A 22,085-nucleotide genomic window follows, 5' to 3' on the forward strand; every position below is an offset into this window, starting at 1 on the left:
AAGTACCCCCAGTGAGGGCACCCCGCCTCCTGCAGGAAGTCTTCAGGGAGTAGGTCCTCAAGGCTTAGTCTCATCATCCTGTCTGGACCTGGAACTACTGTCTCCTGGCAGACCAGGCACCTAATTCTGTTCCAGGGGCCAGGCATCCAGCCCAAACCCTCATCCACTGGAGGCGGCCTGGGAAGGGGCAGGGGCTCCCCTGTACCCTCTGGCCCCTTAGTGACCACAGCACAGCTCTCTTTTCCCAATGTTTATTGGTTCTAAAGGGCAGCCTTTCTCCCAGCAGAGGCTGAGCAGGCTCATATCTTTTGGGCTCCATGAACAGGGCGGTTCACGTGCTCAGGGGAGGCCAGGTAGGCCTTGAGCTTAGGCCGAGCACTAAGGCGCGTCACATAGGCCAAGAGCAGAGGGTGGGAGTCCAGGCAGCCGGGGGCCAGGACCTGGTGATTCAGCAACAGGTCCAGCAGGTTGTAGTCCGCGAAGGAGATCTGCAGGGGAGGGGATATGAAGGGGCTCGAGCAGGGTCAGAAGAGAAGGGGGTGCAGGGAGTCAGAACACCTCCAGTGAACCTGCAGTGACTCCCCTCTGGGCCTCTGTTTGCCCTTCTGAGAAATGAATCATCTGCCATGGGCTAGACCCAGCACTCACCTGGTCACCCACAATGAAGGCCTGACCCCCCTGGTTCTGGATCAGCAGAGTCTCAAAAGGCTTCAGGTACCCTGGCAACTCCTGAACGTACCTGGCCTTGCCTCCCTCCTGCAAAGGGCAGTGATCTAGTGGCAGCTCCCAGAGTGCCTGGCCAGGGTGACCTCCTGGCCCCCAGCCCCGAGCACCAGCCACCCCTGCTCACATAGCTGTGGTGGATGAGCTGGCTGCAGTGCCTGCGGACGTCCTCCACGCCATCATTCACCATATCCACCAGTGCCGCCTCCCGCTGGTCTTTGCCATAGAGCCCTGGTCAGAAGCCAGGCAGTGGGTCAGGTTCTGTCCAAGTTGGCGCTGCACTGCTCCCCTCTCCCCCAAATGCCCACAGGCCTCAGGCTGGGGCACCCAGTTCCCTAGATCGGAGGGCCTGCTTTGCACAGCTCTGCTGCTCCCACCTCCAAAAGCCAAGGGAAGGGACGGTGCCAGGGGCAGGGGGCAGGGGAGCTCAGTCAGTTGGGTGTCTGACTCCTGATTTTGGCTTGGACAGTGATCTCAGGGTCCTGGGATTGAGACCTGCAGTGGGCTCAGCGCTCAGTACAGAGTCAGCCTGTCCCTCTCCCTCTCCCTCTGCCCCTATTGCCTCTTGCAAGCACTTGCTCATTCTTGCACACTCTCTCTCAAATAAATAAATAAAATCTTTTTAAAAAAATGCCCAAGGGGACATGCCCAGCTGAGGACCATGCCTCTTCTCAGTCACATCCTAGGTCTCATCCTGAGACTCAGGAATTCCCTGCCCAAATGGCCCTAAGTCCCATCCCCCAGATCTGTCCCCCTGAAATGGTGAACCAAGCCTCTGGTGCATGTGTCCTAGGCCTGAGAGGCAGGTGTCTGTGGATGATGGACAGAACTTGGCTGTGAGAATTGGTGTGTCCAGCTTAGTGCAGGGCAGCTGTTGTGCAGGAAGAGGTGGCAGGCCATAGCCAGAGGCCTTTGTCCTCCCACTCTGGGTCCTGCAGAAGTCAGGGTAGGCTGGGCCTGGCTGCTACCACTACTTCTCTGTCCTCTTCCCTAATTGCCACATCCTACTGGACCCAGGGCTTTTCTAGAACCACCCCCCACCCCTCACCACCACAAAGTTAGCCAAAAAAGCAGCTACCTCTCTCAGCCATGTTCCTGCCACCATTGTAAGAAGGCCAGAGGCTTCCGTATTGTGAATATGGGTTTTCCAGATTCAAGAGGGGTCAACATAGGAAAATATGGGCAGGAGGCCTACATGGAAGCCTGTAGCCACACTTGCAGCGGCCTCTAGCCTACACCAGTACACATGTGGGGGCTGGCAGCCTCCTCTGAGCTGTCTTCCAGGAAATAGGCATAGTGAACCCATCTGGCACTGGCCGGTTGGCAGAGCCCTCATAACCCAGGCTCTGCCCTTCCTCTAGGGTCATCTGGCCTGTCTTCCAGATGGGCAGAGCTCTGGTTCTCAGGACATCCGAGGGGGACCCATTAGGTCCTCTGCAGGACCAGGCTGCCCCAGACCTCAGAACTCACCAAAGGTGCGACCCAGGTGTCGCAGGATGGCATTGGACTGGTACAGGGTGAGGTCTCCATCCTGGAACTTGGGGAGCTGCCCATACAGCTAGGGAATGGCATGGGTCAGTAAGAGATGCTGGGCTCAGCTGCCCCCCCCTCTAGTTTTGCCCCCCAAAGGCCCAGCCCCTGACCCCCTGCCAGGGCACAGTCACTCACGCAGGAGGCCTTGAGTGGGCTCTGCATCCAGCTGTCTTTGGTCACCACCTCCTCCTTCCAGCTCTGGCCCTGGTCAGCCAGCAGCATGCGCATGGCCTCGCAGCGCCCTGGGGGAGGGGACGACAGGGTAGTGGGATGTGTGCAGACCCCAGGCTCACAGCGCCCTGGGAAGGGCCCAGGAGTGTAGGGACTGAAGAGAAACTAGCTTCAGAGCTTGCTGAGGAGCTAAGATAAACCACGGAGAAAGAGGGGAGCCCATGGCCCCAGCCCTGTCCTGGAGAGGCAGACAGGTGCGCAGCCCCCAGCCCATGGTGTCCCAGGATGGGAACAGAGCAGACGGACAGAGTGCAGCCAGACAGGTGCACCAAAAGCATGCAGCCTCGGAAAGTGCCGGCCCTGGCCCCGCCCCCGCCGCCCAGCCCCCCCCCCCCCCCTCCGGCCCCGCAGCGTCGTCCCGCCTCCGGCCAGGCCGGACCCCAGGGAGCAGCTCGAGCTGGCAGCCTGGCTCCCTCGGTGCCCTTCGCCCTCCTGAAGGAGCCGGGGCCGCACCTCGGACGGGGAAGTAGACGATGGTGTAGGGCGGCACTAGGAGAGACAAACAGGGCGTGAAAGAGTATCCTAGGGAGCTGCACGGCCCAGGGGACGAGGTGGGGGGTGTCAGACACCCCAGAGAGAGGGGGGTAGCTCAGCCTGGGTCCTGTCCCCCGACCAGGTCCAGACCCTACTCACTAGCAAGCGGTGAAGTAGAAGAGCAGCAGGAAGTGGCGAGGCTCGTGGCCTTATATTTATGGTCTGTCCCACCCCCTGCTCCCTAACCGCCCCACCCAAGAATATGCCGAGTCACAGAGCGGAGCTTGGCCCTGGGCAAGGGGCAGGGCGGGGTGTGGCGGGGGCAGGGCCCGACAGGCTCACCAGCACATCTGCATGGGTGTACCCTGCCTGAAGGGCACTGACTTTAGCATGGCACAGTCACTGCCAGCCTCCAGGCCACACCAAAACCCACAGAACTACTCAGGGCCCACAGAAGGCCAGTTCTGAGTCCCTAACTAGCTGCTGGGCTACCAGCATGAGGACACAGTAGGTGCTCATTTAATGCTTCTTGCATGAATGAATGCAATTTCCATAGACACATCCTCTCTCTGAAATAATTATGGCAAACCCTCAGGGGCTGAGGACTGTGTTGGGAACTTTACATATATAACCACCCTAGGACTTGATATTGTTCTGATCCTCATTTTACAAAGGAGGAACTGAGGCACAGAGAGGTTAAGTGACTTTCTCAAGGTCACACAGCTAATAAGCAGGACTTAAACTCAGGTCTGGCTAGGTTCAGGGGCCTCACTTTTAACCCTCTGTCTTTCTTCTGCAAAGCCTTGTCATCTCCAAAACATTTTTTGACTAAGTCTAAGTGCTAGGCACTCTTCAAATATTGACTGGACCTGGGGATCTGGGTGGATGGAAAGAAGGACAGACTGAAATGCACAGGACCTCCTGGACCCGAGGGGACTGAGTACCTGCCTCCTTGCAGGCCATCTGGTGCCCCCAGCCCACTCAGTGGATGTGCTGGTCCTCCCCAGGGAACTGGAGCCTGACTGAACCAGACAGCCTGTCTCAGCCACGTTTTCCTGTCAGAGCCACAGGAGAGAGGAAGGTATCTTTCCCTGGTGCAGTTCCTATCTAAAGCCTGGGAGAAAACCCAAACATGCCTAATCAAAAGCATCCCTTAGCCTCATTTGAGTCCACAGCTGCCTGGGGCTGGGAGGGGTAGGGGAGGTGGTGATAGAGCTGGGTTCTATCCATGAGTCACAGCTGGAGGAACATCTGCCCAGCACTTAGCAGCTTACAAAGAGCTTTTATATAAATGGTCTCATTTCATCTCCACCACATCCTGAGAGGGAGGGAGTCTTGTTCCCATTATACTGATGAGGACACCAAGGTTCACAGAGGTTCATTCATCTGCTCTGGCCTGGAACATTCATGCCTTTCATTTGTGCACAAGCATCAAAGGCCTGGGAGACCCTTTCCTGTCCAGTGGGCCAGCCTCCTACCAGCTCACACCCTCCAGCCATCACACTCAGGTCCCCTGGCCAGCTGTCCCCCAGGTCAGCTTGGCACTATTTGGTGGTGTACTGCTATTACCCACAGTCCTCTGGCTCCACAGGCAAAGCCTGTGGCCACCCTTGGGCCTTCTCCTCTGGGGTCCAGAGCAGTTTTCCCAGGCCAGTGGGCCAGGAACCTTCCTGTGTCCATCCCCCACCTCCGGTGCATGTGTATGTCAGCACCTGTCTTTGGCAGTTTTTTTTTTTTAAGATTTTATTTACTCATGAGAGATACAGAGAAAGAGGCAGAGACACAGGTAGAGGGAGAAGCAGGCTCCCTGCGGGGAGCCCGATGCGGGACTCGATTCCAAGACCCTGGGATCATGACCTGAACTGAAGGCAGACGCTCAACCACTGAGCCACCCAGGCACCCCAGAAGTTTTTAAAATAGAAACAAGCAGCTTTTTAAAAATATTTTTTATTTATTTGACACAGAAAGAGAAAAAGCACAAGCAGTGGAAGCAGGCAGAGGAAGAGGGAGAAGCAGGCTCCCAGCTGAGCAAGGATCCCAATGTGGCACTTGATCCCAAGACCCTGGAACCATGACCTGAGCCAAAGGCAGATGCTTCACCGACTGAGCCACCCAAGCGCCCTAAACAAACAGCTTTGTTGCTACTTAAATTTCACTCTCATAAAGTGTATATTCAGTGGTTTTAGTATATTCAGTGTTGTGCAACCACCACCACTATGTAGTTCCAGAACATTTCCATCACCCCAAAAAGAAACACTGTACTCATAGGCAGTCACTCTTCATTCCCCTCCTCCCATCCCCACTCATCTCTTTTTTTGCTATGGATTTGTCTATTCTGAATATTTCATATAAATGGAATCATACGCTGTGGCCTTTTGGGTCTGGCTGCTGTCACTTAGCAGAATGTCTTGGAGGTGTCATGTATGTCATAGTGACTATCAGTGCATCATTCCTGTCTATGGCTGAGGAATATTCCATGACATGGACATATACATTTTGTCTACCCATTCCTGCACTGACAAACATTTGGGTGGTTTCACCTTTGGGCTTTTATGAATCAGGCTGCTATGAACGTTTTTGTGCAAATTTTTGTGTGAGCTTATACTATCAATTCCCTCGGATACATACCCAAGGGTGGACTCGCTGGGTCACATGATAGCTAATTTGAGGAATTTCCAAGCTCTTTTTCAAAATGGCTGCACCATTTTGTAAACCAAACAGCAGCATGCAAAGTTCCCAACTTCTCTATGTCTTCACCAACACAGCTACTGTCTATCTTTTTCGCTTTAATTATCCCAGTGAGTGTGAAGTGGTATCTCAGGAGGGTTCTGTTTGCCAAGACTTAATGGGGAACAGGGTAGAGAAAGAGCTATCATCTTTGCCATTGGAAGAATCACAGCTCAGGAGTGCCTGGCTGGCTCAGTCAGTGGAGCATGGGACTCTTGATCCTAGGGTTCAAGCCCCATGGTGGGCATGGAGCCGACTAAAATAATAATAAAAAATAATAATTTTTAAAAAAGAAGAATCACAACTCAGAGTGGAAGAGATAGACACAGTTCTTCATTCACACACTGATTAGTATGTGTCAGGCTGTGTATGGGCTAGGCATCATGGCAAACACCAGAATAGGCAAGATACAGTCTCCACTCTAATTGACTCTTCTAATGAAGAATAGAAAGCCTTCATCAGAAGTCTATCTGCCCAGCCATCTATCCACTTCCATCCACCTGTCTCTTCCTCTGTGTACCCATCTACCCAATCATCCACCCATCCAACAACCAAACATTTGACCAGATGAGCAAGGGGCTACTTTCATCTATGTATTTATGTATTTATGTATTTATCCACCTATCCATCCAGCTACCCATTTAGCCACTCAGTCATCCTGCACCTGTCTATCCATCCATCTATCCATTCAGCCAACCAACTATTGGCACAACCACCTATCCATCCATCTACCAACTATTTAACCACTAGCCTATCAAATCATCTACCCATCCTGCCATCCCGTCAGCCACCTGTCTGTTCATCCATACATTCATACATCCATCCATCCATACATACATACATCTGTCTGTCAACCATGGATCCATGTGTACATCCTAGACAACTGGAGCTGGAGCTCCAGCTTGGCTAAATTGGGCTGGACAAGTCAAGGGCATCAAGATAAATACCCTAGTATGCTGTTCATTGAACACAAGTGAGAAAGGATTTCCAAGCCAGACTTTCTCTACCTGGACACAAAGGCTTTGCTTCTTGATTAGAAACACTTTTAACAACTATACCCCAACCCATTAATGCCCCCACTACTTTGGCTTATAATTTGGGGCGACACATTTCTCCCACTTCCCACCCTTTTAGGTGGTCATTTGGACACAGGATCATTCGTCACACATGGCATCCACCATTTTTTGAGCCCTTCCTATGTGCCAGGAAACTGCTAGGTCCTTTACTTAATTTTCACAAAAGCACCATGAAGCCTAGGCCAACGGCCATTTTCCAAATAAGGAAACTGAGACTCAGAGAGGTGAAATACCTTGCCAAGGTCCACACAGTAAGCATACAGGTAATCAAGGCCTGTGGTCCTTCTCTAAGACCTTGCAGAGAATGCTAGAATTTCTGTGTCTGGAGGATGTTTGTAGTGCTGCCTGGGATATAGTGCCCTCCTGGTCTGCAGGAGAAGGTGAGACCCCCTAGGGCAGAGGGCTGAAGTTTGCAGGTTGAATGTTCAAGTGGTCATAAGGAGCCCTCACCTTTATAAGGTGACCCTTGACCACCTGGCCAGCATCCACTAACCTCTGAATCTTAACCTTTCTTCAGATCCTCAGCCCCGTTCAGGGTTGTGTGGGGGCCATTCCCTCTGGCGATTGGCCACTCTTCCCTTCAGGTGGTCATTTCTACCATATCTCTGGGCTTGGCTCATATGCCACGTCCTCGGCCCCCGAGTCACAGCAAGGTCCCCACTCTCCAACCCTCTCATTGTCCTCCACAGTCATTCTGCACTTGCTGAATATGCATTTCCCACCAGCTGGAAGTTTCCAGGACGCAGGGACTACTGGTTCCCAACACCCAGGAAGGTGTCTGGTAGGTATTCCACAACACTGGCAGAAGATTCAGCCCCTCTGAAATTTTCTCCGGCCTCTTGCCACCTTCACCCCTCCAAGGACTGCTGACCTCTGCCTACCTCCCGAGGGCCTCCACCTAACATACTCTGCTGGACTCCAGTGCCTGGAACATTCCACATTCACGGCTGATCCCTGCCGGGGTCCCAGTGCTCACCCATTGCTGAGCATGGGTTCTCATGCCTAAAAGGCTGCCCTGTTGTCTCTTCACCCCCACTGATGCCTGGGTTGGTGCTCCCAAGCACCAGGAGGCTCTCTGTGGCCCTTTCTGAGCTGTGTGGCCAAGAGCAGGAGCCTCAGGACAGACACGGTCTGTCTATGTAGCCCCAACAGCTGGCCTGAGGCTCAGTCCCAGCCAGCCTCAGATGTTTGCAAAAGGAATACATGAATGGGTGCCCCTTCGTGTGGCTGAGGGAGGCCAGAGCCACCAGCTCAGGTGGCAGGAGTCTGGCGGGATCTGTTTCCCTTGGACAAAGACTGGTGCAGGGGGCAGGTGAATAAATCATGAGAGGCCTAGAGCAGGGCTGGGGCAGGACAACTGACCTCATTGTGGGAGGTGAAGAACAGGAAGGTGGGCAGTGAGAGGGTAAGAGGGCTGAGGACATAACAGAGGGGCATAAGAGGCCAGTGGGGGTTGCCTGGCCCACCCCCACATTGCTCCCTGCTGAGCAAGAGGTTGGAGGTCAGCAGAAGGTAGGTGGAAGGTACTAGCAGAAGGTGGGGAGGTGGGGGGAGTTCAGAGCTATCCTGGAGCTCAGGGTGGGCAGAAGGTGGGATGTCTGGAGCCAGGCTCAGCTATGGTGGGAGCTGACTTTCCAGAATCCAGGAGTCATTCAGAGAGAGGGGATGGTGGGGAGAATAGGAAGAGCGAGGGCAGACAAACAGAAAGACAGACAGACCAGTGTGAGAAGGGTTCTCATGCAACAGAGGGAGGGAATGACAGAGATGGGCATGAGTGGTCGGAGAGACCCACAGAGTCACAGCTGGACAGATGTCAACAGGGTGCAGGGGGTAACATGGGGCTGCAGGTGGACAGACACAGAGAGATAGGCACAGAGCCGAGGGCTGAGGGGCCGAGCCAGGCAGCAAGCAAGACAGAATAGTGGGGAATGGATTGTGGGGGGTGTGCAGAGACCATGAGCCAGAGGCCAGGCGACGGAGGGTCTGCAAGGAAGGCCCAGTGGGGCCCCAGACCTCAGTCTGTGGCCAGGATGGGGCTGGAGCTAGTGGGTTGGGGGAGATGAGGATTTGGAGGAGTGGCTGTGTAAGCAGCATGGGGAGCTTGGAGAGCTAGGGGACTTGGGGACCTGGACCCATGGAGAGAGGAGCATGGGAAAGAGTAGCAGGGACCCTGTGGGAACCACATGCACAGCTGCCCACTCCAACCCACCCTCCTGCAGGAACAGGGCGACCAGAGTGGGAGCAGGAGGCACCAAGCCCTCGTCTCCATGGCCCTTCCCCAGGACCAGGCAGATGGCAGGCTCCCCGTGGGGGACCCCAGCCCCTCAGAGGGCACTCCAGGACCCAGTCAGGCTCCTGCCAGCCCAGCAGCCACCAGGCGTCGGCGGGCACTCCTCAGGGAGCTGGAAGCTCAGGTCCAGGCAGCCTATGGGCAGGTAAAGGGGACAGGGGTGTGGGGCTGTCCTCAACTGAGGGCACCATGAGGGAACAGCGGGGATCCCACAGCCCACCTGGGGCCCAGGACAGAGCTCAGGGAAGAGACCCAGGACATGCATTTTGATGGAGGGCTCTGGGGGTCAGTCAGCTGCCCAGGAGGCTGGAGCCTCTCCCCACCTCTGCCTTCACTGAGCCCTGCATCCAGCCTACAGTGCCAGAGTTGGCTCCCTTCCACTCTGCACCTGAGTACAAGGGGCAAGTGCTCCCCTGTGAGAGCAAGAGTCCTGGCAGGGAGGGGCAGGAGCCTCCTGGACTGGGCCAGGATTGCCTCCTCTCTGGACAGGGAGGAGGGGGAGAGTCCACCAAATCCATACTGCCATTCTGAGGGGAGAGGTGCCCAGCCCGCCCTGGCACACTGGGCACCCCGCCCTGGCACACCGGGCACCCAGTCTCCTCCTCCCGGATCTGGCCCTGCTTCTGAAGATATTAAATCTCTCCTGATTGGGGGAGATTAGGGGTAGGAGTTAAGGGAGAGAGGGCTGGAGAGGGGATATCTGGAAGACCCTCAGGAGTGAGCACAGGGAGGCTGTGCCTTCCAGGGGGCCTTGGGTCCCGAGTGGCCCCCCTCACCAGCAGAGATGCTCAGAGATAATCCTGGATTAGGACCCAAACCCCCGTGCCCAGGGCTCCCCGCCTGCCCACCCGCTCCCAATCTTCCCCACAAAACCCTAGGAAAATCCCCTGCAGTCCTCCCAGACTCTCACTGGGAGCAGCTGGGGGCTGTCAGGAGCCCACAGCATCTGCTGAGGCCCAGGCCTAGGCTGCCCCCAGGACACCAGGCCTGGCATGGTTCAGGAGCCCATGGGAAACTGTGCCAAGCGGCCTCGGCACCGGAGGCCTAAGGTAGGAAAGGGGGAGAAGCCAAGGCCAGGAGGCTGGGCTGTAGCCTGGAAGGGTCAGGTGGGGTGGGCAGAACCCTCTGTGAGGGCTGGACTGGATTAGAGACGGAGCAGCCTCAGGGAGATGGAGGGGCAGGTTCCCACTGCCCTAGACCAATCAAGATCAAGAGTCTGGGAAGGGCCCCAGACTCTAGCCCCTTCCATGGACCATTGGGCCTTTCCTGCCAAGCTCATCAGGCCCCCCAGCTGCGCTCCAGCTGCCTGTGCCTGCTGCTGAGAGCTGAGCTCAAGGTCCCATTCTGCCACTGGCTTTCTGAGTGACCTTAACCCTGTCCCTTCCTTTGCGGGGGTGGGTGGGCTCGGTTTGCCCAATTAAACAGTAAGGGGATGGACTGTCCCAGCCTAGAGTGTTGATGGGTGAGAGCTCCCACTGTCCCATGCCAGGTTCCAAAGACGGAAGAGGCTGGTAAATGAGGGTGGAGGGGTCACTACCCCCAGCTCATGGCTGGCTCTGCTGCAGGACCACTGGCAGTGGCCCAGCTCCCCACCAGGAGGCTCCCACCATGGCCCCAGGGAGCCCCCAGGCCCAGCTCTCCCACCAGGTGGCTCCCGGCCTGAGGAGCAGGGGGGCCCAGGGCCAGGCATCCAGGGTTACTCAGTGGTCAGCAGCCTAGTGGGGCCGGCCTGCATCTTCCTGCGGCCCAGCATCGCCGCCACCCAGCTCGTATGTATGGCTGCCCCAGCCTTTGCCTCCTCTCTGCCTCTCCCTGAGTAGGGGGGAGAGGATAGAGTGGGGTCTTTGGAGCAAAGGCACCCAGATCCAGGGGGTGGGGCAAAGAGAAGTGGAGAAACAGAAACAAGATCAGTGGGGAGACCCAGGGAGACATGACAGAAAGACAGAAGAGAGGACAGAAAGAGACCCAGAGAACCTCAGAGACAACCACAAGGGGGTGGGCAGGGAGGTGCCAGGGCCTCCAGGAGAGGGATAGAGAGACAACAAGAGAGATAGAGTGACACTGAGGTCCCCAGGGCCAAGTCTGAGGGTCTGCCCAACCCCAGATCCACATCTGGCAAATTGAGCTCTGAGCCCCAGGAGAGGGTGGGGGCAGGGAAGGGGGGGCCCAAGACACCAGACCAGTCAGCAGCAATGGTTGGAGCATGTCTGAGCAGTGCCATCCAGACACAGGCCCTGTCCATCATGTTGGGGGTGCTGAGTGGGGAGCCCTCAAAAACAGAGGATGTGGTGCAGATACCTGGGTGGTCCAGGGACTTCTTAACCTCTCTGTGCCCCCAGGACCGGGAGCTGCGGCCAGAGGAGATTGAAGGTAAAGGGTTTTGGAAAAGACTGGTGTCTCCAAAGGGGTGGGCAGAGGGTGGGGCACACAGGGTGGGGGCACTGGGTGTGGCCTCAGCTGGTCCCCAGGAGGAACTAGGGTCAAGGAGGCGGTTGCAGGAGATGGAGGAGATGGAGACCACACTGGACAGGGAGGGGCTGACCAGACCCCCAGCTGTCAATCCCCAGATCTCTGCCAGGCAGGTTGAGGGCCCCTTTTATATCTGGTCATTCAGCAAACACCTCCCGGGTGCCCACCATGTGCCTAGCCCTGTGTGGGGAGAACTGGGGAATGCAGCAAACTGGACAGATGGGGCCCATGTCCTCTGGAAACAGATGTCAATGAGTCAACTATGAGTACAAATGCTGCTAAGTGCTCTCAAGGAAATGAACAGATGGGCTAGAGGGGACCAAATGGAGAGGGAAGGCTTTTTGAGTAGGTGACATAAAGACTAGAAGAGGGTAGAGTGCCAGAACGTGAGCTCCTTGAGGATAGGAACTGTTTCCTTTCTTTCCCTCCCTCCCTTGCTGCCATACCCCCAGTACCTAGAGCAGAGCTTAGCACACAGTAGATGCTCCTTAAATATTTGTTGAAAGAATGAATTAAATAGCATGTGCTAAGACCCCGTAATAGTAAAAAGAAACTGATGCTTACAAGGAGGAAGTGAGCAGACCAAGGTGAGAAGGGTGTGCTGGTCCAGGGACATGTGTAGGAGGAACTGACCCCGCCCTGCCCGGCAGAGCTGCAGGTCGCCTTCCAGGAGTTTGACCGGGACCGGGACGGCTACATTGGCTACCGGGAGCTGGGCGCCTGCATGCGGACGCTGGGCTACATGCCCACCGAGATGGAGCTCATCGAGATTTCACAGCAGATCAGTATGTGCCTCAGACTTGCCCCACGCCCAGTTCTCCAGAGGCCCTGGCCATGGCTTGAGCAGCTGGGCAGCCCAGGGAACACAGGGGCCTCCCCACGTTGGCCCCCGGAGCCCGGGGCCCTGGTCATTCTCAGGGCACCATCTCCTACAGGGTGGGCAGGGCAAGGATCACGATCCCCATTTTTCAGTTGAGAAAACTGAGTCTCTGAAAGCTTAAGTGACTTGGCTAAGGTCACAGAGCCAGGTCATTTGAGCCAGGACTGAAACCCAAACTCTTCAGGAAAATTAAGAAAACACAGATGATCCAGCCTGTGGGGCCGCATGAGGGAAAGGGCCCATTCAGTGGGGCAGGGGAGAGGGAGAGGCCAGGAGAGGTGGGCATAGGAGGGCTGGGCAGGGTCTCTGACGGGCCTGGCCTCCAGGTGGCGGAAAGGTGGACTTTGAAGACTTCGTGGAGCTCATGGGCCCCAAGCTGTTGGCAGAGACAGCAGACATGATTGGCGTCAGGGAGCTCCGGGACGCCTTTCGGGAGGTGCGGCCCCTAGGGCTGGAGGGCGGACGGAGGCCTCGGGTCTGCTGTGAGTGGGGGCTGAGTGAATGAATGACTGGGTCGGACACTCAACGCCACGACCAATGCCACCACAGTTTGACACCAATGGTGATGGCTGCATCAGCTTGGCGGAGCTGAGGGCAGCCCTCAAGGTCCTGCTGGGGGAGCGCCTCAGCCAGCGGGAGGTGGACGAGATCCTCCATGACATTGACCTCAACGGGGATGGCCTGGTGGACTTTGAAGGTACCACTTACCACCCTCTGTGCTTCGGGCCACACACCCTGGCTGGTTTTTGACAGAAAAGGAGCATTGTCACTCTGTGCCAGACCCCATGTCCTCTCCCCGTGAGCAGGACAAGAAAGTCAATTCTTAGGAAAGTGAGTGCTTAGCAAAAGATGTGGATGGAGCCAAGACGTGAAGCCAGACAGTCTGACAGAAACCCACTTCTTCCTCTGTGCTGTATTCCCACAGGGGGAAAACAAGGGTTAAATAATAATAGGAAGCCAAGGAAGATGAGTATGTAGAAATTCTCCAAAGTAGGCCCCAAAATTGTCTGTGAGCTTCCTAGCAGCCAAAGCAAAGAGGAAAATAGGTTCAGTTCCAAGGTTTTTTTGTTGTGTTTTTTGTTTTGTTTTCCATAAAACAAAGTCCCTCTTCTTAGCCCAAAGGCCTATTCCCTACCGGATCCAGAAGACTCCCTTGCAGGCCCTGCCCTGGACCACACTCCCTCCCACCTTAAGGCCCGTATATCAGTCTCACCACTACTGGGCTCCAGAGAGCAGACCTGCAACCTTGGCTTTGTCCTGGCAGAGTTTGTGCGGATGATGTCACGTTGAGCCTGCACAGAAGCTCAGGACTTGGCAGCAGACAGGACTTGGACCACAGCGACTCCCTGTCAGTGTGTTCCAGGAAGCCCACTGCCTTCAAATGACTCTCCCATTCTCCTTCCTACCCGGCCTGTGCGCGACACCCCAGCCTGCCCTCACCCCCCAGCCCCACTTCCTCACCAACCCATGCCCATCCCTGTCTAACAATAAAGTATCTTGGAGCCTGGGGAGATGGCTTTTGCCTCTCACTTGTTTACCCTGGAGCACCCAGTATTTGGCCCCCAAAAGTTAAGTCCTGGGCTGCAAGACCCATCAACTGTGAACTCCAGGTGGGCAGGAGCCCTTTCTGGATTCTGGGACTATCCCAGAGCAAGTGTCAGGAAATGTTCCAAGGCTGGGATGCCCCTCACCCTGTAAAAAAGGCTTCTGCCAGGCCCATGGTTACACATGCCTGGCATGTGCTGCCAGATTCTTCTTCCTAAAATGTGGCTTGCGTTGTGTCACACTGCTGTTCAGGAACTGGCCATGACCCCCATCACTCCCAGATTAATCCAGCCCTTTCTCCCGGCATCAGAAGGTTCTGGGAGGATGAATGCTGGCATAGAGTCACACACAATGAGGATGAAGTAGAGGTGGGACTTACACCCTAGCCCCAGGATTCTAAAGTCACAGTGTTAACAGGAGAGGGGGCCTTAGAGTCAAGGCGACCCAGGCCTCAGGCTCTCCTAGCTGCAGCAAACAGCTGCTCTGCAGAACACTGCCTGGCCCAAGGCTGTTCCGACCTGCTGGGAGTGAGGACACAAGCCCTAACCTCCTGGTCAAGAAGGGGTGGGAACTTTCAGAGCTCCTGCCTGGGCTTCACCATCACTTCACCATCACCAACAAGATGGCCTTGGGACCGAAAAGGCAGGCAGTCACTGGTGTCTGGCCCAGCCCAGAGTCTGGACACCAAGGTGCCAGGGTTGGCTGCAGCAGCCTCAGCACCACTCACTTGCCTAGCAGATCCCAATTAATCCTAATACTCAATTACGTGATCTTTCCTGCCAGTCTGGCAGCTCTTCTCTGGGAGCTGTGGTCCATCCTCCCTCCCACCACCCTCTACCAGCTAGCACAGATGGCATGGCTGCCTGAGATGTCTGTCCCCTCTGCAGGGGCCAGGGGTAGTGATGGATGTGTGTCAGAGGAAGACAAGAACCCTGCTCAGGGCCTGCCTCCTACTGCCCCTTGCCTCCCCACCTGGCAGGCCCTGGGGCTGGGGTGGGTACAGGAGGTGATGAGGGGGGATAGTCTCAGCTGGTTGCCATGTATCTGCTAGCACAAAAAGTGCCTACTGTTCTCCAAATCTCATACATGCCCTCCTACCCCAAAAAGGCTGCTGGCCCAAAAGGTCCCAACCAGATAACTGTGACAACAGGGACCAGCCAGGAAGGAAGAGTAAGGAGGTAGAGACTGTGCTGAGCTCAGAGCCCTTTCTCTGTTTAAAGGGGACAACTAGGGGATCCCTGGGTGGCGCAGCAGTTTGGCGCCTGCTTTTGGCCCAGGGCGCGATCCTGGAGACCGGGGATCGAGTCCCACGTCGGGCTTCCTGCATGGAGCCTGCTTCTCCCTCACAGGCAGAGCCTGTGTCTCTGCCTCTCTCTCTCTCTCTCTCTCTCTCTCTCTCTCTGTGTTTGTGACTATCATAAATAAAAAATATAAATAAATAAATAAATAAATAAATAAATAAATAAATAAATAAATGGGACACCTATCACCCAACCCCATTGGCTGTTGCCAGGTGGAGCAGGCCAGAGCTATGAGAGCTTCTGATTTCCCAAAAGAAACCAGAAAGTCGGATTTACATTAAGTCCACTTTAAATAGTTTTGACTATCGACTATAGCATTCAATAAGGTGTATAACCTTAAGTGTACAGCAAAATGAGCTTTACATGTTTGTGTGCCCAGGTAACCATCACCCACAAAAGGATATTACATCCACTTATTTTATTTAAAATAGTTCTCGGCTTACAGAATTATTTTGAAGATAGTACAAAAGCTCTTGTATACGCTACTACGGCCAGTTTCTCCTGTGTGTTGGCCAAGGTTCTCCAGAGAAACAGAACCAATAGATGCCTCTGTGTATGTGTGTATGTGGGTGTGTGGATGTGTGTCTAAAGACATTTATTGTAAGGAATTGGCTCAGGTGATTACAGGTGCTGAGTAGTTCCATGATTTGCAATCAGCAAGGTGGAGACACAGGAGAACTGGTGGTTCAGTTCCAGTCCAAGCCCAAAGGCCTGAGAACCAGGAAAGTTGATGGTGTCAGTTCTAGTCTGAGGGTGGAGGACTGATGTCCTACCTCAACCGTCAGGTAGGCCAGGTTCCCTCTTACTCAGCCTTTCTGTTCCATTTGGGTCTTCAACTGATTGGATAAGGCCCACTCACCAGGGGAAGGGCCATCTGCTTTACTCCATCTACCAATTCAATGGATGTTAACCGCATCCAGAGACACCCTCACAGACACACCCAAAATCATGTTTGACCAAATATCTGGGCCTTGTGACCCAGGCAAGTTGACCCTTAAAAGTAACCATCACAGTCTGTTAATATCTCACATTAGAATTGGTACATGTGCCACAATTAATGAACTAACACTGACACAGTTATTAACTAAAGTCGATATTTTATGCAGATTCCATAATTTTTTCCCTGATTATCCTTCTGCTGTTCCAGAATGCCATCCAGGATACCACAATACATTAGGCATCATGTCTCCTCAGACTCCTCTCAGTTTTGACAGTTTCTCAGACTGCTCTTGCTTTCTTAGGATCATGGCAGTTTTAAGGACTGGTCAGATATTTTATAAAAAGTCCCTAAATTGGGATTTGTCTGATGTTTCTCTCATGATTAATCTAGGGTTATGGGTTTGCAGGAGGAAGACCACAGAGGTAAAGTGCCCTTCTCATCCATTATTATCAAGGGTGCATACTATCAACATGACATCACTATGGATGTTGACCTTGATCACCTGGCTGGAGGTAATGTTTGTCTAAATCTCTATACTAGTGGGCAGCCTGGGTGGCTCAGCGGTTTAGCGCCGCCTTCAGCGGAGGGCGTGATCCTAGAGACCCAGGATTGAGTCCCACGTGGGGCTCCCTGTGTGGAGCCTGCTTCTCCCTCTGCCTGTGTCTCTGCCTCTCTCTCTCTCTCTGTGTGTGTGTCTCTCATGAATAAATAAATAAAATCTTTAAATTTCTATACTAGAAAATTACTCTTTTTTCTTTCTCCCATTATGTACTACACTCTCTGGAAGAAAGTCACTATGTATCCCCACACTTAAGGGGTGGGGGTTAAAATCCACCTGATTAAAGGCATATCTACATAAACTACTTGGAATTCTTCTACATAGATTTGTCTCTTCTCTCCCTTTATTTGTTTACTCAACCATTTACATATATATATATGATATATCATATATGTTATATATGATATATGTTATATAATTACATCTACTTACATACATATAATTACATCCTAGACATTACATATCAATATATAATATCTCCACCTTTATTTACTCAACTATTTATATGTATAAATTATATACATAAATATATATATATATCAGTATAGGCTCATAGATATTTATTTTATGCAAGTTATAATCCTATTCTTTTAAAAATTTTGTTCAAATTGCTCCAGCTTTGGCCACTGGCAGCCCTTTCAGCTGGCTCCTGTATCCCTTTGGTATATACCCATCATGTTAGCATTTGGGGTTTGGGATTTTGGGGTATGGTGGGTTTGGGGTTTTGTGAGGTTTTTGGCTTTTTTTGTTGTTGTTGTTGTTCCAAGATCATCTTGTATATTTCCTACCCCAGTCTAAGAATTAGCCATTTCTCCAAGGAACTCTGGTTCACTTTATTGGAGAATGCTATTAGAAACCAAGATCTGGGTGCTAAGTTGCTTCTAGGACCTCTCAGCAGAGGAGATACCCATGTACACTCATCTGTGTATATGCAGTCTTTATATAATTTCTCTATGTAACCAACTGTATCTACATTGAGCTAAACATGAGTTCATACTGATATCTCCAGTTCCAACCTGGATCGTGTTAGCCTCCTCCACATGCTTACCTGTCACTACTTATTCCAACAATAAGAAATCATCCATCCTGACTTAACTGTCAATTCTAGTGTACATGTGCTGTGGCTTCACAATTGTTAACCCATACTGCCACAGAAAACCGCTTCATCAACTAAAGTTGATGCTTACCTGCAGCTCCTTTACATTCATTTACAGACTCCGCCCATTTCCAGATTAGCACCTTACTCCCCCACCCCTTTAGTGAGGCTGTCTCAATCCTACCATACAAAATAACTTCACTGCCTTAAAAAAAAAAAAAAAAATCCCCAATGTCACTCATTTAACTCTACCCCTCACCACCCCCGGCACCCAGTAATCTGTTTACCTCATGTATGAGTTTGTCTTTTCCAGAATGTCATACAATTGGAACCATACAGCGCATAGCTTTTTCAGACTGGCTTCTTTCACTTAGAAATATGCCTACCTGTGTCTTTTCAGAGATAGATAGATGATTTCCTTTTATTCCTGAATAAATAGTCCCTTATACGGATATATCACAGTTTGTTCATTCGCCAATTGAAAGCTGCCTCCTCTGGAAAGACTCCTGTGATGTCACCAAGCAGGCTCCTTCCTCTAAGTTCCAATGCATCCTGTATACCAGTCTCCACATTGTCTTATTGTGCTGTGTGCCTTTGCTTTCCTGTCTGTCTCTCCTTGAGACCAGGAGCTCCTTGAGGAGAGAAGCCACGGCCAGTTCATTTCCATATCATCAGTGTCCCGCACAAGAATGGAGGATGGAGGATGGAGTCAGAAAATGCCTGTTGGATGAATGAACGAATGAATGAATGTCCCGGAGAGAAGGAAAATCTACAGACCTGGGGCATAAAGAATACACAAGGCCAGAATAGTTTTGAGGCGAAGTAGCCCAAGAGAAAGGGTTAGTGTTTGGAGGAAAGTCTAAGATCTAGGGTGGTGAGGAATGAAATTTGAGGGGAGGGGTCTGGATGCAGAAATGGAAAGAAAAGAGGACAATGTAACAAGCTCCTTATGAATATTCATTTATCCACACAACCCTGTAAGACAGTTATTACTAACGTCCGCATCTTAACGATGAGGAAACCCAAACATACTAGGGTAACTTGCCCAAGGGGAAATCGCTGGTGCGGTGGGGTGAGATTCGAACCATCAGCCTCGCTCCACTCGGTGCTCTCACCCAAGATCGGTTTGGTACAGGGCCCGGCGTGCGGCGAGAATTCAACGAAGGCGAGATGATCCTGCTGTTGTCAGTAGGAGGCCCAGGCTTGGAGTCTTGGAGGACTGGCTGAGGGGTCTTTGAGGCCGCCCTCGGACCTAACACGAGCTTAGACCAGAGGACGAGGCAAACCCGAGAGGCGCGGAGGCAGCGTCGACGAGGGACCCGTTGCCATAGGAACAAACGAAAGCTTTAGGAGGGCGCATGCGCAGACCGGGGAAAGGGTGTGGAGCCGGCGAAAGGTGACGTAAAAGCGCACGGGGTGAGACGCAGGGCTCCGCACGTCAAAGCCCTGCGTCCTCCGGCATTCAGTGCAGTGGAAAGGCGCGCTCGGTGCTGGCGCCGGCAGTGATAGCAGCCTCAACTGGACCGAGAGCAGGCGGTGCGAAGCTGACGTGCAGAGCAGCGCCAGTGAAGCGTGAAGTCGGCGCCCGCGCCGGGAAGACCCTTCCGCGCAAAACGCGGCCGACCGGACCCGGGTCCCGGCTTCCAAGGCCCCGCCTCTCGGGCCTTGGGACTAATCGGATTGAGAGCGCGCCGGCCCGGACCCCGAACTCGCCAATTGCGTAGGGCTTCAGCTACCGCCCAATCCGGAGCAGACAGGTGCGAGGTCCGAAAGGCGGAGACCAATCAGCAGCGGTTGCGGCCTGTTGGGGCCGATCTCTGCCAATGAGGAGGCCCGAGTGACATCCGCGCACACCAATCGGGAGTGAGAGAGCGTTCGTGCCCGCCCGCCCTTCCGGCCTGAGCTCTATTTACCAGGGGCGTGCGGCCGGTTTACCAATCAGAGCGCGGCTGAGCGGCCGAGCAGCCAACCCCGGAGGAGCGGCCGGCCGGCGTCCGCCGCACCCAAGAGTTGGGGATGTCCTACAAACCCATCGCCCCCGCCCCCAGCAGCACCCCCGGCTCCAGCACCCCTGGGCCCGGCACCCCGGTCCCCACAGGTGAGGATCCGACTCTGCCCCTGCTCGCCTGCCCGGGTGGTCGAGGTCTCGAGAACACGGCCCGAGTTCTGCAACACTGGGCCTGCTTCCTCCCCTCTCTGAGCCTCAGTTTGCTGGCCTGTGAAGTGGGCGTGGTCACGTAAGGGCTAGTTGGTGGAGCGCAGGGGGAGGGGTTTGTCGCTGAAGTTGAGCGCCTGGAGCGAAGTATCCCTTTGGAGGGAATCGGGCGAATCCGGTCGGGGGCTTGGAACGCTGGGAGGCGGGGTCCCGGCCCCGCGCTGACCTATTACTCGCGCATGTTGCAGCCGGAAGTGTCCCATCGCCGTCGGGCTCAGTGCCGGGAGCCGCTGCCCCTTTCAGGCCCCTGTTTAACGACTTTGGACCGCCCTCCATGGGCTATGTACAGGTGAGTGGGGTGAGGGATTGCCTACGGACAGGGACTGGAGGTCCCCGCGGGCCCTGAGCTCAAGGCCCTGTCCTCTTTTGACATAGGCAATGAAGCCACCTGGCGCCCAGGGCTCCCAGAGCACCTACACGGACCTGCTGTCGGTCATAGAGGAGATGGGTAAAGAGATCCGGCCCACCTATGCTGGCAGCAAGAGCGCCATGGAGCGCCTGAAGAGAGGTAAGTGAGGCTTCCACCCTCCCTGCTCAGGAGACTAACACTGGACAATCCTTCCTTAGCAAAGGAAGGACATCTGGAGGCCGCGTGACCCAAGCCTAAACAAGGGTGGGTGTCACTTTCCAGGGAGGTGTTTTGAATTGAATTGAAATTGAGTCCGTTTTGGGGGAAGGACCAGGGCATTTGTCTTTCAAAAGGACAAATTTGAGGATTAACCAAATCGTTAATCTCATCAGGCCCTTTATCATCCTCCTCCCTTTCACTGGAAGGAAAGGGGGTGGGGAAGGAGGGTCTTCCTCTGGAGGATAAGGGTGGGACCCTGCAGGGTCGCTGCATGTTACTTGCCCATTCCCACCTCAGGCATCATCCATGCCCGGGCCCTAGTCAGAGAGTGCCTGGCAGAGACAGAGCGGAACGCCCGCACGTAACAGGACGCAATTCCACCGCCGAGTCGACCTTTCCTGGCCACTGCAGAGCACCTGCTTCTCCCTGGCCTTCACCCCGAGTTGCACTTCCCAACCTGGGCTTCCTGTCCTGTGTCCCTTGGTGGGTGCCCTCCAGGAACCAGGGGGCAGCTCTCACTCCAGCCGACAGCACTTGACTGGGACTCTTTCAAGAGTTAGCAGCGAGGTCACTGTGAGTCCCGCCCATGACCTGCCAACAGTGTTGATCCAACTGGAGCTTGCTCCTTTCTGTGGCCCCCACCACTCAGCACTTACCCAGGACTTGTCACCACCTTTCCTAGACTCCTCCCCTAGCAAGGCCTCCCTAGGCCTGTCACCTCCCTGCCTTGTTTCCTGGGCCATAGCGACTCTTTTTTCAGTCAGTGTCTTTTGCTAAATATGCCCTTTTTGTATAAATAAAAGATAATTTGGAGTTGTTCTCTCACCTCTTAATCTTTCTGAGTGTGGTGCTTCTGCTGAGCCAGGAAGAAATTGGAAAAGAGGAGATCGAGGAGGGGAGAGGGACAATGCAGTGGTGGGAGACAGGGCCACTGAACCTGGCCTGGCCTGGCTCCTACTGTCCGTTGACTTGGGCTGGGACCCTGCCCTCCTCCAGCCCTCGGCCTTCACAGTTCTGAGTCTTGAAAAGGCTTAAGCTCCAGTAGCTGTGAGCCCTACCCTCCTACATGTGGTGCCACCAGGGGGCAGCCTGGAGCTTTAGCCTCCTCCACAGCTGGAGGGCACTGTCGCCAGCCGGGCCTAGAGGGTTCTTTCTCTGGATTGGCAGTCAATGCCTGGCAGGGTGGAAATGTCAGTTCATATAAGCCAGGACCTCACGTGTCTTAATTTTCTAAAATCTTAACCTCCCAGTCAACCCTGGAAGGTTCTGAACACGTCCTGACTTCTCAGAGGAGAGGGAGCACTGCTGCTTCTTTTCTCCAGCACCTGAGAAGCAGAGCCAAGGGGAGAGGATGGTCTTCCAACAGGAGCCAGATCCAGCTCGGTGCTGCCATCCACTGTCCCAGCACCTCCTAGCCAGCTGGGTGTGGTCCCGTGAGCCCAGCCCTCAGGTGTCTCA

The 22,085-nt window shown here is 54.1% G+C and overlaps 3 protein-coding genes and 2 long non-coding RNA genes across 5 annotated transcripts; 3 read left to right on the plus strand and 2 right to left on the minus strand.

The window, feature by feature from the left end:
• Window positions 1-237: 237 nt before the first annotated feature.
• LOC121472289 (glutathione S-transferase P-like) lies at window positions 238-3,228 on the minus strand. The gene is made up of 7 exons (XM_041723536.1): window positions 3,121-3,228; window positions 2,941-2,976; window positions 2,392-2,498; window positions 2,194-2,281; window positions 851-954; window positions 649-756; window positions 238-488 (listed from the first exon to the last, which is right to left on the minus strand). Coding segments are annotated over exons 1-7 (633 nt in total). The 5' UTR covers window positions 3,122-3,228; the 3' UTR covers window positions 238-299.
• A 691-nt stretch (window positions 3,229-3,919) lies between these two features.
• On the plus strand, window positions 3,920-9,105 carry LOC121472290. Its single transcript, XR_005982848.1, has 3 exons — window positions 3,920-4,042; window positions 7,454-7,545; window positions 8,984-9,105. It is a non-coding gene; the product is annotated as an uncharacterized LOC121472290 (long non-coding RNA).
• Window positions 9,106-10,046: 941 nt separating this feature from the next.
• On the plus strand, window positions 10,047-14,002 carry CABP2 (calcium binding protein 2). Its single transcript, XM_041722442.1, has 7 exons — window positions 10,047-10,103; window positions 10,620-10,823; window positions 11,394-11,424; window positions 12,174-12,308; window positions 12,730-12,839; window positions 12,953-13,100; window positions 13,668-14,002. Exons 1-7 carry the CDS (start codon window positions 10,047-10,049, stop codon window positions 13,691-13,693), a joined length of 711 nt encoding a protein of 236 aa, XP_041578376.1. The 3' UTR covers window positions 13,694-14,002.
• Window positions 14,003-15,650: 1,648 nt separating this feature from the next.
• LOC121472155 lies at window positions 15,651-19,265 on the minus strand. Its single transcript, XR_005982784.1, has 2 exons — window positions 18,877-19,265; window positions 15,651-18,564 (listed from the first exon to the last, which is right to left on the minus strand). It is a non-coding gene; the product is annotated as an uncharacterized LOC121472155 (long non-coding RNA).
• Window positions 19,266-19,325: 60 nt separating this feature from the next.
• CDK2AP2 (cyclin dependent kinase 2 associated protein 2) lies at window positions 19,326-21,452 on the plus strand. The gene is made up of 4 exons (XM_041723245.1): window positions 19,326-19,942; window positions 20,248-20,348; window positions 20,435-20,567; window positions 20,925-21,452. The coding sequence occupies exons 1-4, from the start codon at window positions 19,861-19,863 to the stop codon at window positions 20,990-20,992; spliced, it is 384 nt and encodes a 127-aa protein (XP_041579179.1). The 5' UTR covers window positions 19,326-19,860; the 3' UTR covers window positions 20,993-21,452.
• The last annotated feature ends 633 nt before the right edge of the window (window positions 21,453-22,085 follow it).

This window comes from Vulpes lagopus, chromosome 11 (assembly GCF_018345385.1).
Source record: "Vulpes lagopus strain Blue_001 chromosome 11, ASM1834538v1, whole genome shotgun sequence".
In the NCBI taxonomy this organism is placed as follows: domain Eukaryota; kingdom Metazoa; phylum Chordata; class Mammalia; order Carnivora; family Canidae; genus Vulpes; species Vulpes lagopus.

Coding starts and splice junctions, on each gene's coding strand:
- CABP2 (XM_041722442.1), top strand. CDS start 10,047: ATGGTTCAGGAGCCCATGGGAAACTGTGCCAAGCGGCCTCGGCACCGG. Junction 10,824..11,393: donor GCATCGCCGCCACCCAGCTC/GTATGTATGGCT, acceptor CTGTGCCCCCAG/GACCGGGAGCTGCGGCCAGA. Junction 12,840..12,952: donor TCCGGGACGCCTTTCGGGAG/GTGCGGCCCCTA, acceptor ATGCCACCACAG/TTTGACACCAATGGTGATGG.
- CDK2AP2 (XM_041723245.1), top strand. CDS start 19,861: ATGTCCTACAAACCCATCGCCCCCGCCCCCAGCAGCACCCCCGGCTCC. Junction 19,943..20,247: donor CGGCACCCCGGTCCCCACAG/GTGAGGATCCGA, acceptor CGCATGTTGCAG/CCGGAAGTGTCCCATCGCCG. Junction 20,349..20,434: donor CCTCCATGGGCTATGTACAG/GTGAGTGGGGTG, acceptor CTTTTGACATAG/GCAATGAAGCCACCTGGCGC.
- LOC121472289 (XM_041723536.1), bottom strand. Junction 2,282..2,391: donor GCCCACTCAAGGCCTCCTGC/GTGAGTGACTGT, acceptor GCCATTCCCTAG/CTGTATGGGCAGCTCCCCAA. Junction 955..2,193: donor ACACCTGGGTCGCACCTTTG/GTGAGTTCTGAG, acceptor GCTTCTGACCAG/GGCTCTATGGCAAAGACCAG.